The following is a 19,589-nucleotide window of genomic DNA, read 5'->3' as shown; positions in this document are numbered from 1 at the left end:
TGCTAATTGGGATAGATTTTGAACAGATCCAGCAAGTCAGGACTGGGCAGCCATGAGGGATGGTGAGCCATCAGCAGCAGAAGAATTGTACTCAACCAGAATCTGTAACCTCATGGCGTGGCATGGCATATCCCCCATTCTACCAATAGCACTAAACCAGGGGATCAACCCTGGTTCAATGAAGAGTGCAGGGAGGCATGCCAGGAGCAGCACCAGGCATACCTAAAAAGGAGGTGTCAACCTGGCGAAGCTACAACACAGGACTACTTGCATACCAAACAACATAAGCAGCAAGCGTTAGACAGAGCTAAGTGATTCCACAATCAACGGATCAAGTCTAAGCTCTGCAGTTCTGCAACATCCAGTTGTGATGGACAATTAAACAGCTCACTGGAGGAGGAGGCTCCACAAATATCCCATCCTCAATGATGGGGGAGCCTAGCACATCAGCACAAAAGATAAGGCCGAAGCATTTGCAACAATCTTCAGCCAGAAGTGCCGAGTGGATGATCCATCTTGGCCACCTACGGAGGTCCCCAGCATCACAGATGCCAGTCTTCAGCCACTTCGATTCACTATACATGATCTCCTCTACATTACAGAAACAAAAGTAGATTAGGTGACCACAATCCTGAACATTGCCACTCTGTCCAGAGTGTGACCCTGTCTTGCCTATTGTACTTTAACTCCCCTCCCATTCTGACCTCTCTGTCTTTGGTCTACAGTTCCAAAGAAACTCACATAGGCTTGAAGAATAGAATCTCATCTTTCTGTTGGCAAAACAGCAGCTCTTTGATCTTAATGGTGACTTTAGTAACTTTAGGTCTTAGCTACATCTTCCATTTTCTTCACAACTGTGAGTACTTACAATCTGCCAGTGTCCAGGAGGATGGCAGGCTGGCACATATCTAAACCCATGGTGTGACGTGTTCTTTTTTCCTCCAATAATTGCCAGATCTGGGCATTTTCTGTTATAACTTCTTTTCTGCTGCATCCACAGCTTTTGTTTCCTTTTCCATATTTACATGAGCTTCTACAATGTCATTTTACCCTCTTCCTCGACTCTTTACACATTTTGCTTTGTCTCTACATGTTTACATTATCTCACTGATAGGCTTTTACAACACCCAATTTCTATCCAGTAGTTTACAGGCCTCATAGCACATCATCAATTGCCTATGTAACTAGTGTATCTGTTAGTTATCGCCTTTTTGTTCCAAACTTATTCAAATGCCAGTTTCTTTCTTGGCCATCAACTTAATGAAGGACATATATCCAAAACATCCTAACCTGTCTGTTACACTTCACAGATGTTATTGTATATTTCAGTGTCTTTGCTGCTCTCTTGGACTTTAAGATTTTACAGTTTTCCCCATCTTATTTTTCAAGAAATGGAAAAGTGAGTTAAATTAGAGAGAGCATGGAAAGCATTCAAAATAAGGGATTACAATCAAGGCTGTCTTGGAATGTTATTCTTGCTGTATTTTTTTTTTTACTGATTATCAACAAGCCCTTCTGAAGAGCTCAAAATCTAACAGATTAATTTTCTTCATAGTTTTCTTACTGTCACTCAAAATTATTAAAAGATATCCATAATGTCGGAATATCAGACAGCAGTCAACCTGTGAAAACGTATTATGTCACATATGCAATAACCTCAATATTACTTATTATTTGATTCTTCTCATTCTCAAGGAGACCATTTTCAGGATCTTATAGTTAGAGAATTAGAGAAACAATTTGGAAGCCAATGGCATATATCCACATATTATATCTCTTTATTTGCTAATTAGTTAATTGGTAATTAGGGAATACAGAAGCACACAGCACTTTTGTTTTCACAATGCTGCCTTAACTCTTGTTCAACAAATTATCCACTACAATTTTATGTTCGGGAAACACTCGTGTATATTATAAGTACCACTGTAACAACAAGTGCATGTTAAAAGACAGGTTATCATTTTGTGCACACTGACCTAAATGACGTTCAGTAGCTAAACATAATTATTCATATTATATGTACAAGTCAAGTGTGGTGCATTACTGACACTTCATCTCATGGATCAGAATGTAATTATCTTCAGAAATGCACTATAATTAATGAGTGTAAATCCCCAGACTAACTCAAATTGGGATTTGAGCATCTTAAAGTAACTGCATTTGAAAGCTGAACAAAATCCTAAGAAGTGACTGATTAAGTAGAAATGGTGCAACTTCACAAATCAAATAATGGACAATTTTATGCTTCAGGCAAAATCTTGAAGTTACTTTTAATGCATAAACTTAAGTTTCTGCCAAATATACATGAAAAGCCAAAATAAGTTAAAATTTTGTAGAGCATATTGCTGTTAAACCTTTCCAAGGATTTGGTCATCGCAAAGGTTGGAATCATTAACATTTACAGTTCTTCATTTCCCAAACACAGCATGGAAGTTGTATGTGTAAAGTGATATAAAATGGTATTTTTAGAATTTTTAGTAAGATGTAACTAATTGAAGAAATAAACAGATGACATTTTAGATTTGTTGACAATCAGTACAGAAATAATTTTCCATTCTATTGATTATATGCTACCATTCAAAAAGTCTTAGCGCTGGACTTTACAGCACCAGCACCATCAAGCAGCCCCTCCCCACCCCACCCCACCACTGCCCACTTAACAGGGAACAGTAGAGACATCAAATGGGCAGCCCACCTTTGGACCAACTGAGGCCCTTAAGTGGCCCTTGCCTCATCCTGCCCCATCGTTATTTTACCTGCATGAAGGGAAGGCTCATGCCAGGCAACTAGCCTGGCAGCTTTTACCAGATGAGCTGATGGTGCCGGGCAAGGAGGAGCTCTCCTCTGGCACATCCTGTGTCCATCAAAGGCACAACCCCCAAGATCATACCCCACCTTTAAACCCTTACCCCGCCCTCTCAAACTTGGCTCCACACCCCCCCTTCTCACTCTTGGGTCTGCCAGCCAGGCCCAGCCAACACTCCAGACTTGCCTGTAGTCCTTCCTCCATAACCTCCTCTTCTTCAGTAACTACCTGTACTCCCAGCAGTGGCCACCTAGCGCTGCTGGGACCAAGGAGTTACTGGCCAATCAGATGGGCTTGCAGCTCTGTAAGGCAGGACTTCCTCACAGATGGGGGCGAAGGTCTCATCCTGAGCCAATTAATGTCCCACTGAGCATAAAATGGCTGTTGGTCAGCCAGCTTTTTGGTGGGGGTGCTCCCAGCCAATTTTTTTATTTGGGGGTGGGTCAGGGAATAGGTGCCCCATAAATTCCAGCCCTTAATTCCCGATTGAAAGAAATCCAGAACCACAGTAGGAGGCCATTCGCCCACCAAGTCTGTGGCGGAACTCCTGTCTTCCAGAGTCTCATGGTTCGGTTATCTTATATTTCATGTGATGAAAATATCATAGTAATGTGACTACTAAAATTTCTGAACTAGAATGCTGCAGCAACTCAAGTGGAATTTCAGCAGCAACTAGTGCTAATTCTGTGTCATGATTCAATGGCAGGTCATGAGATTTTGAATCTTTAAATTTCAGTATGATAACTATTTTCAAAATACTGTCTAGAACAGTTAAAATGATTATTTCAAACATAATCAAAAACTATTTGCTACTTACAGAAGATATTTACCTTCTATGTTCCAAATAATGGCTAAGCGAGAAAGTTAGATGCACAGTGTAAAGGATTCCACCTCTGAGCCAGAATATGATGGGTTCAAGCCCATGAGGGAATACACCATTATCGGAGGCATTGTCTATCAGATGAAGCAGTGAACTGAGGTCCCGAATGCCTGATTACATGAACATAAACTATCCACTGCTGAAGAGCAAGGGAGTTCTCCCAGTATCTTGGGCAAACTTCATCCCTCAGACAACATCAATAAAAGCAAATTACCTGCTTACTTATTTCAGTTGCCCTTTGTTGAATCTTACTGTGCGCAAAGTGACTGCTGCATTTACTTATAAAAAAAGCAGTGACCATACTTCCAAAATACTTATTGCCTGTAAAGTATGTTGGCACATTGAGGTTGTGAAAGGTGCAATGTAAAAGCAATTTCTTTTATGTTGTTTCAATGACAGGGTTAAGGAATCATGTAATATACCAATACTTGTTTTAAATTAGAAAGGGTCAATAACACCGATCTTCTAAACCTTGTTGATTTACAGTTTCTTAATGTCCACGTATTTTGCAAATGTATCGCCCAAATGGGCAGCTTCTACAAAGCCAACTGAATAAAGAGCTGACATTGTTGAGTGATATAACCCATATATATTTTGCATGGCAGATTTTTTTAAACATGCAATATTAGGAATGTGCTTATCAATAAGGGTTAAGAGAGTAGCATTACAAGAAACACTATGGATGCAGAGCCTATTCCAATGAAGTTTAGCTATTCCGGTTAAGAAAAACAAGGCATAAAATTGGTTGGGGAGTGTGTGGGGTGGTGGGGTTCATGGAACGTGCTAAGTTGCACAGCCATGGAATTATGAACTTCAGGAGCTCAGACTACAATAGATAATATTGACCCTAAATACCTTGGGATAAGTGAGTGTAGTACAAAAGTGTGGATCTTGAAAATCTGAAATAAATATCCCATGGTATTTAAGGTCAATATTATCTATTGTAGTCTGAGCTCCTTAAGTTCACAATTCCTTGGCTGTGCAACTTAGCATATTCATAAGGGTGAAGTGACACACTTTGATACAAAGAACATGGAGAGATAGTGTAAAGTAAATGATTCTATTCTAAAGGGTGTGCCGGAGCAGAGAGACCTGGGTGTATATGTGCATGTCATTAAAGGTGGCAGGACAGGTAGAAGGAGCTGTTTCTAAAGCATTCAGTATTCTACGGGCATTAATAAGGGCACAGACTACAAGAGTAGGGAGATTTTATGAACTTATGTAAGACACTGGTTAGCCCTCAGCTAGAGTATTGGTATAGAGTTCTATAGGAAGGATGTGAACGCATTGGAGAGAGAGCAGAAGAGGTTTACGAGAATGGTTCCAGGGATGATACGCTTCAGTTATGAGGAAAGGTTGGAGAAGTTGGGACTGTTTTCCTTGGAGAGGAGAAAGCTAAGAGGAGACTTGATAGAAGTTTTCAAAATCACTGGACAGAGTAGATAGGGAGAAACGGTTCCTTTTCGTAACTGGATCGAGAATCAGAAGGCACAGTATTAAAATGAAAAAGAAGCAAATGTGAGGTGAGGGAAAACTTTTTCACACAGCGAGTAGTTAGGGTTTGGAATGCAGGGTCTTGAAGAGTGGTGGAGGCAAGTTCAATTGAGGCATTCAAGAGGGCATTGGATAATTACTTAAATACAAACAATGTGCAAGGTTACGGGGTAACGGCAGGAGATTAGCACAAAGTTAAAATGCTCAGAGAGCTGGTGTAGACACGATGGGCCGAATGGCCTCCTTCTACACCGTAACAATTCTGTGAACAAAGAAAATGCTCAAAAACTCTGAAGAAAAGGCAACATCTATGAAGGGAGAAACAGACTTAACATTTCAGGTTCATAACCTCTCATTAGAATTGGGAAAAGTTAGAAATGTAATAGATTTTAAGCAAGTTAAAGGTGGGAAGTGGTAATAGATCGCAGAGGAAGATCTGTGATAGGTCTGAAGACAAGAAAGATCAAATGACAAAGGATTTTTAAATTTATCTTTCAAGGGATGTGGGTGTCGCTGGCTAGGGCAGCATTTATTGCCCAAGCCAATTACCCCTTGAGAGGGTGGTGCTGAGCCACTTTCTTGAACCGCTGCAGTCCATGTGATGTAGGTACATCCATTGTGCTGTTAGAAAGGGAGTTCCGGGATTTTGACCTAGCGACAGTGAAGAATAGTGATATAGTTCCAAGTCAGGATGATGGGTGGCTTGGAGGGGAACTTGCAGGTGATGGTGTTCCCCAGCATCTGGTACCCTTGTCCTTCTAGATGGTACAGGTCATGTTTTTGAAGATACTGTTGAAGGATGCTGTTGGTGAGTTGCTGCAGTGCATCTTGTAGTTGGTATAAGCTACTGCAATTATGAGTCAGTGATGGAGGGAGTGAATGTTCAAGATGGTGGATGAAGTGCCAAACAAGCAGGCTGCTTTGTCCTGGGTGATGTTGAACTTCTTGGTGTTAAAGCTGCACTATTCCAGGCAAGTGGAGAGTATTCCATCACAGTCTTGACTTGTGCCTTGTGGACAGGCTTCGGAGAGTCAGGAGGTGAGTAACTTGCCACAAAATTACCAGCCTCTGATCTGCTCTTGTAGCCACAGTATTTATATGGCTGGTCCTGTTCATTTCCTGGTCAATGCTAAACCCCAGGATATTGATTGGGGAAATCAGTGATGGTAATACAATTGAAAGTCAAGGGGAGATGGTTAGATTCTCTCTTGTTGGGAATGGTCATCGTCTGGTACTTATAAGGCACAAATGTTACTTGCCACTTATCAGCTCAAGCCTTAATGTTGTCCAAGTCTTGCTGTATATGGACATAGTTTGCTTCAGTATCTGAGGATAGTGGTCCTGAACATTGTGCATTAATGAGCACACATCTCCACTTCTGACCTTATGATGGAGGGAAGGTCATTGATGAAGCAGCTGAAGATGGTTGGGCCTAGGACACTACGCTGAGGAACTCCTGCAGCAATATCCTGGGACTGAAATGACTGAGCTCCAACAACCACAGCCATCTTTCTTTGTGCTAGGTACGACTCCACAATCAGTGGAAACTTTTCCCCTTGATTCCAGTGACTTCAGTTTTGCTAGGGCTCCTTGATGCCACATTCAGTCAAGTGCTGTCTTTGATGTCAAGGGCAGTCACTCTCACTTCAGTCTGTGAGTTCAGCTCTTTCGTCCATGCTTGGACCAAAACTGTAATGAGGCCAGGTGCTGAGTGGCTCTGGCACATAACCCAAGCTGAGCATCAGTGAGCAGGTTATTGCTGAGTAAGTGCCACCTGATAGTAATGTTGAAAACACCTTCCATCACTTTGCTGATGATCAAGTGTAGACTGATGGGGCAGTAATTGGCCAGGTTGGATTTGGCATGCTTCTTGTAGGACATACCTTGGAACTTTTCTACATTGTCAGGTAGATGCCAGTAATGTACTGGAACAGCTTGGCTAGGGTTGCAGCTAGTTCTGGAGCAGAAGTCTTCAGTACTATTACAGGGTCATAGACTTTGCAGTGGTGCAGAACCAAAAGAAGTGGTAATAGGGAAAGTAAAGAAACTTAAAAATGTGGCCAGAGGAGATATGAATGGCAGAATAAAGAACAGCTGCCATCCAAAAGCAAAAACAAGAAAAAACTAGGGTGGAAGCGTCCCAGATTTGCACAAAGTGTGGTAGCGGTTGGCAGCTTCTCACGCTGCATTGCACCAAACCTGCTGCATTAATTTTGCATTTCCGAGAAACACCGTTTCCATGGCAGACAAGCTCTGATTTGACTGTCACGCTGTCGCCTCTCTGCTGCCTCACTCCAGGCACCACACTTAAAGTACAGCTGCACACACACTTTTCAGTGCTTCCAGTGCAGGACTGCTGCAAATAAGACATGGCCCTGAAGGCAAGAAGACTGCAGTCCCCAGGTTAAGTGACATGTCCCTCAAGTGCCTTTTGGACGCCATGATGTCCTCCACCCCCGCTGAGACCATAGGAGCAGCAGCAACATTACCACTCCAGCTTGGTAGGTGATGGCAATGGTGATCAGGCCAATGCTGCAAAGAAACCGTTGGCTATCCAATACAGTTAGAGGATGAATGATCTTATCCATGCTGCCATGTAAAGGCAACCGTCTCACACTGGCATCTCACTCACTGCCAGCTCGAGGGATATCAGCAGTCACTCTTTCACACACACTCTCACATCTCCATCTGGCCTCATTTCCTCTGGAGGCTGCTCTTCAGACCTCACCATCTTGAGGCCACTTGCACAGATCAACATGTGCCCCCCTACGCACCCTGGGATAGCCCCCTTTCCCAGTACAGCCCTCAGCCTGTAGCCTCTTCCCTTGCCTGAGGCCACTTCACCCCTTTCACCAGTCAGGCCCTAGCCCTGCAGCCGAACAAAGCCACCCCACCTTATGGCTGGTCTGTTAGGTAGAGACCTGCCTGTTAGCCCCCCTAAGAGTGTGTGCTGTCTGCGAAGCGTGGCACAGATGACTGTGAGTGCTGAACAAAACAAGCTAGGCAAACAAACTTCGAAGTCCTGAGTGAAGTGCAGCTCACCACGTGCATGTCACTTATGTGCAGGTGTGAAACATGTCGGTTTGCAATCACGCCGACATGGGCGGATGATCCAGCATGGGGAGGATGAGACTGACGGGCTACTCTTATAATGATATGCAGATGTATTATAATGAGGTTCATGATGTCCGATGGTGAGAAACACGGCCTGCCACCGATGGACTGAGCGGATAATCATAAACTGGTTCCACGACACCATGAAACCAACTTTTGGCCTTCTTGCCATATTGTCCTCCAAGTATACCTGATGCCAGCGGGTACGGAAAATTCCACCCCTAGAGCTAAACCAAAATTCGCAAAGAAAAAGAGAACAAAATGGGGGCAGAGCTTACATTCTGAAATCGTTGAAACCGGAAGGCTGTAAAGTGCTTAATTGAAAGGTGAGGTGCTGACCCACAGCTTATACTGAGCTTCAATGAAACACTGCAGGAGGCTGAGGACAGAGACATCAGTGTGAGGGCAAAGTGGAAAATTAAAACAATAGGCAACCGGAAGCTTGAGGTCATGCTCGTGGGCTGAGTGGAGACTGTCTGCAAAGCAGACCCCCAACCTGCGCTTGATCTCGATGTAGGGCAGACAGCATCATGTGCATCAAATACAGCATACGAAATTGAAAGAAGTACATGTAAATCACGGTCTCACCTGACGGGAGTGTATGGGGCCTTGGACTGTAAGGAGATAGGTGGTAAATGGACAGGTTTTACATCTCTGGTGCTTGCATGGAAAGCTGCTGTGGGAAGAGGATGTAGGGGAGTAATTGAGGAGTGGGCCAGGATATCACAGAGGAAATAATCCCTTCAGAAAGTAGAAAGGGGAGGGGAGATGTGCATGGTGGTATCATCACACTGGAAATGGCAGAAACGGTGGAGGATGATTTGCGGAACATGGAGGGGTAGAAGTGCAGAAAACCAGTTTCTTTGTCTTCATCATATCTGTTCTGATGGTGCAAACATTCCATACCAACACTTGTGATATGTCTTCTTTTATCCTTAACCGAGGATCCAACATACGCCCCCCTCCATCATAGCTGATACAGCCCTCAACACCATCTGTCACGTTTCCTGCACTGCTACTCTCACCCCTTCCCCTCCCCTTCCAGAACAATGTAAGATTCCCCTTGTCCTCACCTTCCACTCCTAAGGACCAGCTGACCTTATCAAACTGGGTCTTACATGTGACTTCAGTCCCACGCTAACACCGACTTCTAACTTTCCCATGTCTACCAAGCCACATGGTTGTATTAAATGACTTTCAATAAAAAAATCAACTTCTCAAGGCAGCAGGGATGGACAATAAATGAGATGCCGCCATTCTGAGACTGAATAAAAATATACTTATTACTGAAACATTCAAACCATTTAAATGATCATAGCTCTGTTTACAGTGTTGCTCAAAACAAAAACATAAAATAATGGAAACACTTAGCAGGTCAGCAGGACTTGTGAAGACAGAAAAAATGTCTCAGCGAGAAAAGGCATGCAAGAAACACAATGGCATGATTTAGTGATCGGTAGTAAAGCAACAGCAGTTGCCACTGACCTTGAAGAAAGCATCCCACAAAGGTCTAGCAACCTCTGTGATGTGGATTTCCCCTTTCCAGATGTCAGTTTGAGTCAGGGGATCTCCATACATCCAGCAACAGTTATGTCGTCAAGCAGAGTAAACAGTCAATCACACTGAAGTATAATCACACAGATAGCAAACCAGAAAATAAAAACCATGGGATCCCTTCACTTTTAAATTTAAATTTTACAGATGACAAAGTAAATAACTGGGACATAAACATGTAATTAAGATAGAAGATAAAGTATAAAAAAATTAAACACTTTACAGCTTTATCAAAATGGGGAAATGTAACATTCCGCAAATATAAAATGAGGTTTTTAGGGCTAGTGAGGGCATTTAGCAATAATGTTGGAATTCTAATGACCTTAAAACATGAGTTGCACATCATTCAATACGGTGCAACTTTTTACAGCAAAACTAAGAGTGTAAGAGCACAAGTTATAGTCAGTTCAATGATTCCAATTCATTGCATTCTGGGGGGACCTCAACAGCACAATCTCTGGAGAAGTGCCGAATCACTGACAGAAATTTCTGGATTTCCATGTTATTCTGTATATGTGTGAATCCCTGAATTTGCTGTCACAGTTTCAGACAAGTAATGATGGTGAATACTAAGAATCACCATAATTACTATCGCAAAATCCAGGCCAATAATATGTAAAATGTTTGAGTTGTAAACAAGTGGTGGTTAAACAGCAGTGATATTTACACAAGACAATAAGAAGCATAATGAAAGCAATTTATAAGGCACAAAGAATGTGTGGATGGTTCAGGAGGTAGGAGATAAGGTAGGTAGAAATGGAAGCACAAAGAGTTGATAAAAAGGAGCAGGCTCCAGCAGCCCTCTTCTAACATTATTGTGCTCTTAAGAAATAAGTATTAAGCTTTACTTGATTATTTTGTTTTTTTAACCTCCAGTACACCCTCTTCTCTAAAAGAATTATCTTCAGTTAATCAGATATCCTAAATTAAAAATCTGGCAAGATTACAAGTTCTTTCATATTAGGGTTGCAAACTGTCTCAGAAAATGATCCTCACATCAAGTATGAAGTAATTGAACCAAGTGAATTACAAATTAACAGTGGTGTATCAAAGTCATGTTAACTATTGGCCTTGAACAGCATCTCACAACTTTTTTTGGGCTGTCATATCAAGACATCTCTGGGCCCTATACAAAAGCTAAAATCTATTCAGTTTCTTCTACATTTTATTCGACTGATCTGGAGCAAATGAAAATAATGGAATTTTGTTATGCAGAATTGAAATACTTTGGCAGATTTCACATTCTCCTTTCCTAAGACAAAAGCTTGTCAGCTTGAATACAAATATTCATATCCATGATCACGATTTTAGACTTTTTGAAAGAAAAAAGCAAGCTGAACAGCCAGAGTAACAGTGAAATGGAATACTCTCCTGTAATGTTATCAATGTCAGTGAAAAGGCTCTATGGGACCAAAGTAAGTAAATGTTCTTTTCTAGTTAATTAAAACTCTTTTGTGTAGAGATGTCTGTATGAAAGTAAAGGTCTAAAGGTGTCAGTGTTCAAATTAGGATGAATGGATAGCTTTTATGGCTAAACTGAAATGAAACAAAAACAAGATTTGCACTGAAATAAGATGTCTACAGACAGAATTAATAACTTAGCTGCATCATTTCCCAACCTTATTAATAACACTTACCAGCACTTTTACCCAGTAATGAAGTAATCATTAAAGCCCACTGTATAAATTCATACAGTTACAGTAACTGTCTTCAAAAACTATAATGTTAACCTTAAACATTTTGCAGTTTTTACTCACCCTTGGAGTAGGCAATAAGCTTTGAACAACAAAAACAACCGGATTTCCCACATTTTTTATGGCATCCACTGCTTCGTCATGTGTGGCATTTTGCAGGTCTACGCCAGAAACCTGTAAAATAGATTAAGTTGACTCTGTTTGCCTTTCTCAACAGTTGGTATGCTGAAGTAAATGGTATATGGTCTGTTTGAACGAGGAGCCTCACCAACTAAGTGCAATTTTAGTATCTTCTTGTAATACGATTGCCTAACCTGAAGTCTGAGAATTGCATGGCTTTGGAAAGAGGTGGGAGGCATATAGCAGTGTCCCACGAACTTTGTAATTCAAAGTGAACTAATTATAATTTCATGTTTTTGAAATATTTGCCAAAGTAAATTATAGAAGCTATTTAATAATTAATCACACTATGACAATATTAAGCAGTTTTGTTTATAATGGATTATTTATTGCATTCTCTCTCAGTGCACCTCCAATTAAAATAGTGACTGCTAACTGCTTCTGGAAGCTCCAGATAACATACATTTTGGTCTAGTATGATAAAGACTGATGCATCGGTTATTTGCTGCCACTGTATTTGGATGGAGATCCATCTCTAAAGTCATTCAAAATATTTGATTTCCAGGAAGGCAACAAGGCATTTTTAATTACAAAATTCTTGAGAATTGCTAATGATCTACTAATAAAGACACAGTTTTATTGAAAAGAAATTGGAACAAAAATAAATATAAGATATCTCGGAAAGCATAGCACAAGGAACGCGGTCAGTCTTAAACAGCAGAATAAGGAGCACTTTAGCAACATCCTGATTGTGTTCTGCATATAAGGAGTAAAATACCCTTGTTTTAAGGGCCAGTTCAATGTTGACAAACACACTAATGAGCAAAATTTGTAAATTACTGAAATTATACTGTTTGCACCAAATACCATTCACCTGGTTAATGTTCAAGATCTTTATCTAGTGGCTTAGTATCTGTGCTACAGTCTGATACGGTCCATATGCTTCATCCAACTGAGGACAAGGAGGCGTATGTTCCAGTAAACCAGAAGTTAGTAACAAGGCTGTTCTGTTTAACAGTTCCCTACATTTACCTAATATTGTACAGACATTGACACACTCCGGCTTAGTAGAGGTTGCAACATTTATTTATGGGACAGACCAGTGATGCTGAATCCAAGTTAAGTATCCAGCATAAAAAATTAACTGAAAGAAAGAGAAAAAGTTATTTCCTCCATAAGCAAAATGAGCTACTTAAAAAAAATGTAATTTCTCAGTCAGGGATCAGTTTCCACTCTACACATTCATGTAAATTTATTTTAAGCTACTCACGTAGAATGGTTATAAAAGAGTCAGATCAACAATTTTCACTGCAGGGAGCTGAAATACTCAGCCACTGAACTCACTACTGCAGAGATAATAGAAAGAGTGTTGTTTTAGCAATAAAATGCCCTAAATACAGTATTGCACCTTTTAATATATTATCATCTGCAGATTAATGACTTCTGTAATAATTACATAAATTCTTAGTGGCTACATTAAGGTCTTGAAATAATTTAAATTATTTTCCTTTAAAATTGATAACTTTATAATACTGCTTGGGCAGCAAACAACAATCTTCCTCATAAATACATCACAGCAATTTGATTGATTGCTTTCTGCTTCTCTTTAGCGCTCTGAGGCATCTCTAAGAAATTAAGAGTGTACCAAGACATTCCAATACACAACTTATAGCAGTTGCCATAGTTTTTAAATGTTTATGCTTAATATTACATTAACATTATTTATTAAGAAATAAGGTTATTTACCTCGATAATTTTATCCCCTGTCTTCAGAGCTTTAGATCTTCCAGCTGGACTCTCCTCCAAAACATGTTTAATAAAAATTCCTCTCAATTCTTCCCCATTTTTCAGTCGTTTTATTACTGTATTACCACCAACAATACTAATTCCAAGTGATTCCCCTGGTTCTCGCCAAAGCTCAACCCTGGAATGGAAGTATACATTTGCTTGTAACTTAGGCTGTAATGATGAGTCTCAATGCCAACTTTTTAATCTCTCTTGCCAAATTCAAAATTATCAATTAATTCATATTCTTTGCAAAGCATGTATCTGTATTTACAATGAGGTCAAAATGTCTTTCTGGTATAAAGAACCTTTCCTTCTTTATTCAAGTAGCTTTATTTCAAGTTCAAAACTCATGTTTCGTGGTTTCAATCTTTAAAAACGGAATATCTTCCCAAACCAGTGCTTCTATGCAAGAATGTTTTCATAGTATTGAAAAGAGTCAACATTAAAAATTCAAAAATGAGACCAACAAATATATATAAAGAGGGAGAGAAAAGTGACATCCTAAGGAAAATGACATCCTGTGTCAGAAGACTTGATTCTAGAAACTGGATACCACAAACACAAGAGGCTATTTTATCTTGCAAATGCAAAATATTACATGTGTGTTGACAATGTAGCGATTCTTAGTTCATGCATTGATCAGATTGACCTTGCCAATGCCACATCAATAATCTCACAAAGGTGCAAGATCTGCACTAGAGATCCCTCTGTCATAAAATGCGTAGGAACCACCATTCTTTTGGGATAGCTGATGGAAACAGAGCCAGTCATCAAGGTGACACACATAAAATTTCCAACACTTAATATTTTATATTAAAAAATTCCCTCAATCTAAACTCAAATGCATTAAAGTGAACACTGCAGCATATGTCTGCATGATTACAAAATCTCTCTGTGATAAATGCAAGAATCTGACAGTATAGTTCCACTTGCACTTCTATATAATGCATATACTACAGAGAGTCTTGAATTGTCTAAGATACTTTCCCTTGATCCCAAAAGAGAATTTGACAGGGTTGTGTGACTATTTTTTCCAAACACTGGAACAGTTCTGACTCAAACAAATAAGATGCAATGAGTTGCAATCAGATGCAATGAAATAAAAAGCTTTGAAACATTTCTGCATTTTAGTATGTACATGATACAGCAAACATTTAAAGCTTTGATACAAAGCTCACAACATTATATTGCAATTCTGAACAATAAGGAACATAATTAATATTGGATGACCATCTATCATTCCAACCAAAAATTGTTTTAAGAGTTTCTTTGAAGATTCTAGGAGCTATCTTGCTTGATTGAGATAGTAAAAGATTTTTGTTTCTTCTAGATACAGCATTACCTTCATCTACAAATATTATAGCTAAGATAGGGTAAGCCTTATTTGAATCTTTCCATATATTTTTATTTCTTTTTTCTTTCCACAAACTTTATTTTTACAATCTCTTGATCAACCTCATTTGTCTGTCATTTTAATATTTTATTCTTTCTTCTATTTGTGAATAATCTGGCATCCAGAGCCAGATTACCAACGTCAAAAAGCCAACAGCAAATAACAGGCTTTCTTGCTTTTATTTTGTCACTTTGAATTGTGATTGATACAAGACAAATCAGAAAGTGAAAGAGAGGTGAAAGAAAAGTGAGAGAAAGAAGATTTGTTTATAATGTTCAATATTTTTGTTAGTTAAAGTCATTTCAAAGTAAATATTAAATGTAGAAATTCATACCAGGTTACTCAGCACTTCAAAAATAAATAATTTAAGAGCAATGATCCCATCATTGAATCCTGAGGAACACTACCACTGTATTTACATCTCTCCAATCAATAAAGCATCAATTACACTCTGCATTCTGTACTATAACTGACTGGCCATCTGTGCTCCACATTCCCTTTATTCTCAACAATCTCATGCAGTGCCTTATGGTATGCTTTGGGTAAATACATATACCTAACACCCACTGCATTTTCTTCACTAACGCTCCATTATTTCCTCAGAGAACTCTATTAAGAAAATGTTCAACGTGGATTACTTTCCACAATATAAGCCTAAGGCCAGTATTTTCCAGCCCCGTCGAGGCGGGACCCATTATGGGAGATTCAGTGACCCAGTCAAATGTCCATTCACTTTCGGTGGGACCAGACGATCCTGACAGCAGGCAGAGCCAGAAAATCCTGCCCTAACTGTGCTTAATTAAACTAGGTTTTAATTTCATTCTGGATTGTGTATTTTAGAAGTTTAGCCAGTTAATTGGTTACATCGCATTTACTTTGGAGACAGGTGGTGAGAAATAACTGAAAATTTAAGTCACATTCAATAAACAAATTTACCCTTTCTCTCTAAACACTTTGTACAAGTGCAGAGTACCATCTACAATCTAGGTGGTGTGATTGTGTAGCAGTAAAAACATTTACATGGGGAACATGATAGGGGATTATGTAAGGAACAAAAGTCATACACTTTGACTCTTACCATCGTGGTGCCTCCCAGTGACTTAAGACTGGGGTTTCTTCCCCTTCTCCTTCTTCTCTTTCAGGCAATTCACTGATCAAAAAAGAATAAAGCCATGTTGGAATATAATTTAACGATAACTCTTATATTTGAACAATGAACTGCAAATAAGGTAAACAAACCAGATTAGTATATAGAAATACAACTTTAAAATTAGACCAACAAAAATATTTAATATTTGAATTACTACTGCTCATAATCAAATTTAATACTCATTCATCAATCACGAAATATAATTGCTGGCACCTGTGAAAAGGACTTCAATTTGGCAATGAATTCCATATTTCTATGAAAAACAATAAAAAAGAATTGCTAATAACAGGTGACTTGACAAAATGAACTGCAGGAGCAAGCAGCTAAATGAACACAGCGACCATAACTGTGTTTATGATACTGTCATGCCCTGATAGTGCAACCCAAGCTCCAATTAAAGCTTAAGATAAGTGCATGTTAACTGCTAAACAAAAAGAGAAACAAATAAAAATTTAATGGAGTTTCATCATCACCTGTAAAGTGAAAAAATACTTTTATGATTTTTGGTGGGGACTCTTCGTAAAAATTAGCCAGAATATTAAACTCTTTTTTTTCTCTTTTCAGTTGTTGCCAGTTTCACCATGTATTTTCAGTATTTTCTATTTGTTGTTCATAATTTTGTCATGTGCAGTTTTCCCTTTATAATTCTACAGTATTTCATTCGTTTCTGATATCAAAGCTTCCTTAGACTTGTGAAAAGTGGAAAAACGAGACTGTAAGGTCAGTAACTGACAGAAATAGAATTAAGTGATATCTTTGTTGCAGAATGTTCACAAATGAAAAAGCTAGATATAGTATAGAACAATGAGAATCATAACAAGGAGTGGACTGGGACCAGGCTAATGTTCAGTCCATATTCAAAAAGTTGACAAAATGGATACCAGTAATGACAAACCCATTAGTCTTACTTCAATTCCATCTAAAATAGGTGGAATTGATTATCAGGCACAACCTTGAGGGATAGCAGTTCAACAACAATTTTGTAAAATACAACTAATGCAGCTTCGGATATTCAAAACAACTTATCTGACTTCTTTGAAGATGTGACAACATCAATTGATTGTGGTAAACCCAAAGACGCTTTGCACTTAGACTTTCAAAAAGTGTTTGACAGATTAACACATGGAAGGCTGTAGTCTTCCTCTCTGCTTAACTACTAGAATATTAGTAGGCTGCTCTTATTGAAGGATTCTATGATCAAACATTGTTCAATACAACCTTTCGAAACACTTAAGGTTGAGATTGATACTTGTTGTTAGCTAAACTAGGGCATATGAGCAAAAGCTAATGAATGGAGTTGAGATTATATCATCCATGATCTAACTGAAAGGCAGAACAGGCTCAAAGGGCTAAATAGTCCTCTCTTGTTCTTGGTTTTTTAAAGTTAACACAGAAGGTGCTGGGGAGTTTGTCAATATTTGCAGAGAATTTCCATGAAGGTATCAGTGTTCACCACACTCAAGAAAAACTGAAAGCGACAGTTTTAAGGTATGTTTGCACCACTTCTGAAGACTTCAAATTCAACAGTTTACCATTATTTTCCTCAGCTGAACACATGAAAATCATAAACCAACAGCAATCACAGAAGTTAAGAACTCTGCCCCAGATTAATTGTCTGACAATGTGATCGAGTGAAAATACTGCAACTATATTAAATAATAATAATAATAAAGCTCCATTAGAACATCCAGAGGATGTTTGCTAAAATATTGAAAATTTCTTTTGGAATTCCATCTCACACTGATACTTTTTTTGTGTTTAATGAGTGACATTTAGCAAAAATTCTGAATATTAATGTGAAAATATCTTCTCAAATTATTTGCAAAACACAACTTATAAACAAAGTCATTAATTATTATGACCATGTGTGCAACAATCCAATGTAATATGCAGCCCAGGCCCTAAATAAGATAGTGATCTAACCTGTCTTTCAACTGTTAATCAATATATACCATTATTAAAAGCTTTTACATAATGGCTATCAAGAACTCAAGGCAATGCATCAGTAGTATCCATAATAGCCACTTAAACTGCTGCAATTTATTCCATTACAGTCTGAGTTCAAAGCTGGTCACGAAACATTTTTGCATATGTGCTTTGATATGCAAATTAGATATTATGATCCGCAGTAGAGATTTGTGTTTAATCTTTCTCCACAGGTAATTTGCAGCTATCATTTGTGCAAATATAACTGTTCAGACGTTGAAGAATTGTAATAATGCACTAACTTTAATTACAAAATATATTCAATTTTGCTTCATTCAAATGCTTTGAAAAACTAAATAATTACTGCAAAAGTCAATAAGATAAAAGCAAAATACTGCGGATGCTGGAAATCTAAAATGTACACTAAGAATGCTGGAAAAGCTCAGCAGGTCTGGCAGCATCTGTGGAGAGAGAAAACAGAGTTGACATTTCGAGTCTGTATGATTCTTCCTCAGAGCTAAAGGGAAGTAGAAATATGATGGATATTATGCTGTTTAAGAGGAGCAAATGGAGCAAAATAGAAGGTCAGGGATAGGTGGATAGGTACCTATCCCTGACCTATTTTGCTCCACTTATTCCACCTCCTCTTAAACAGCATAGTATCCATCACATTTCTACTTCTCTTCAGCTCTGAAGAAAAAGTCAAACGGACTCAAAAGGTTAACTCTGGGCGGAATCGTCCCAGGTTTGCACTAAGTGCGGTAGCCGACAGGTAAAAAGACATTTTACCCACCAGCCACAATGGTGGCCTTTCACACCGTATCGTCCCAAACCTGTCGTATTAATTATGCATTCCTGGAAAATACGCCGTTTCGATGGCGGATGGGCTCTCAGTCTTCCGCCACAACATCACCTCATCGCTTCCTCACGCCAGGCGCAATACTTATAAGTCCAGTTGCGCGCATACCTTTCAGTGCTTCCAGCCCATGACTGCTGCACAGAAGACATGGCCCCTAAGTTTAAGCTGAAGAGAAGTAGAAATGTGATGGATACAATGCTGTTTAAAAGGGGGTGGAGTAAGTGGAGCAAAATAGGTCAGGGATAGGTACCTATCCACCTATTCCTGACCTTCTATTTTGCTCCATTTGCTCCTCTTCTTGAGAAGAGGACTTGAGAACTTTTTGAATGCTGTGGAGGCCTGCTGTGATGTCTTCTACCCATGCTCTGACCACAGGATGGGCAGCTGCATCACCAATCTAGCATGGGAGGTGGTAGCAGCAGTGGTCAGCATCAATGCCCTGCAAAAGAGGACAGCCACCCAGTGCCACTACTGGAAGTATGGTCTCATCCATTCTGCCAAGGTAACTTACTCTTCTCATCACTCTCAACTCACACACTCACAAACCCATCACACATCCACAGGGATCTCACACCTCAAGGGACAACACCACTAACTTGCATGCACACTCTCACATCTCCATCAAGCTTATATCCTCTCGAGCTCCCATCCTTGGCTCCACTCGCCACACAAACATTCCATGTAGTGCCATGTGTCCAACACACACTCTCTCCATCTCTTTACCTGCAGGAGAAGCCTGCTCACATCAGCAGGGAGAAGTCCCAGACCCGGGGTGGAGTGGCCCACATTAGGCCCCTCACTCACTTTATGG

General features: G+C 39.5%; 1 protein-coding gene across 6 annotated transcripts in view; it reads right to left on the bottom strand.

The window, feature by feature from the left end:
- patj (PATJ crumbs cell polarity complex component) overlaps positions 1-19,589 on the bottom strand; it is a 398,928-nt gene that overhangs the window by 219,951 nt on the left and 159,388 nt on the right. For all 6 annotated transcript variants that reach the window (XM_041208336.1, XM_041208338.1, XM_041208340.1 and 3 more), the window contains 3 exons: positions 15,922-15,993; positions 13,409-13,586; positions 11,606-11,716 (listed from right to left, as the gene is read on the bottom strand). In XM_041208336.1, coding sequence (XP_041064270.1) covers positions 11,606-11,716; positions 13,409-13,586; positions 15,922-15,993 — 361 coding nt within the window. The remainder of the gene's footprint in view (positions 1-11,605; positions 11,717-13,408; positions 13,587-15,921; positions 15,994-19,589) is intronic.

This window comes from Carcharodon carcharias, chromosome 16 (genome assembly GCF_017639515.1).
Source record: "Carcharodon carcharias isolate sCarCar2 chromosome 16, sCarCar2.pri, whole genome shotgun sequence".
Taxonomy (NCBI): Eukaryota; Metazoa; Chordata; class Chondrichthyes; order Lamniformes; family Lamnidae; genus Carcharodon; species Carcharodon carcharias.
This window is presented reverse-complemented; position numbering and strand designations above follow the sequence as displayed.